Here is a 499-nt window from a genome sequence, read left to right as displayed (position 1 = left end):
TCGGTAGGTGAGTGGGGCGCGGGCGGGGGCGCGGGCGCGGGGCTGGCCCGGGGCTCCGGGGGGGGCTCCGCGGCTCACGGCGCTGCCCGCAGGGAGCATGGCCAAGCGCCTCAACCAGATCGGCGTGGAGAACACGGAGGAGCACCGCCGGCAGTACCGCCAGGTCCTGTTCAGCGCCGACAGCCGGGTGAAGAAGTGCATCGGGGGCGTCATCTTCTTCCACGAGACCCTCTACCAGAAGGGCGACGACGGCACCCCCTTCGTGCAGACGATCAAGGACAAGGGCATCGTCGTGGGCATCAAGGTGCTAGACCCGGCCGGGGGCGTCATCTTCTTCCACGAGACCCTCTACCAGAAGGGCGACGACGGCACCCCCTTCGTGCAGACGATCAAGGACAAGGGCATCGTCGTGGGCATCAAGGTGCTAGACCCGGCCGGGCTGCCCCTGGTGCCGGGGTGGGGGGAGTCCGTGCCGGGCAAAGACTCCCGGTGCCATGGC

General features: G+C 69.5%; 1 protein-coding gene across 1 annotated transcript in view; it reads left to right on the top strand.

Annotated features, from left to right (window-relative positions):
- The first annotated feature begins 55 nt into the window (after positions 1 to 55).
- The window catches only part of ALDOC (aldolase, fructose-bisphosphate C), a 3,093-nt gene continuing 2,649 nt past the window's right edge, over positions 56 to 499 (top strand). Inside the window, exons 1-2 of the mRNA XM_025214564.1 lie at positions 56 to 277; positions 395 to 421. Coding sequence (XP_025070349.1) covers positions 98 to 277; positions 395 to 421 — 207 coding nt within the window. The 5' untranslated portion in view covers positions 56 to 97. The remainder of the gene's footprint in view (positions 278 to 394; positions 422 to 499) is intronic.

This window comes from Alligator sinensis, unplaced genomic scaffold, assembly GCF_000455745.1.
Source record: "Alligator sinensis unplaced genomic scaffold, ASM45574v1 scaffold1244_1, whole genome shotgun sequence".
Classification (NCBI taxonomy): Eukaryota; Metazoa; Chordata; order Crocodylia; family Alligatoridae; genus Alligator; species Alligator sinensis.
This window is presented reverse-complemented; position numbering and strand designations above follow the sequence as displayed.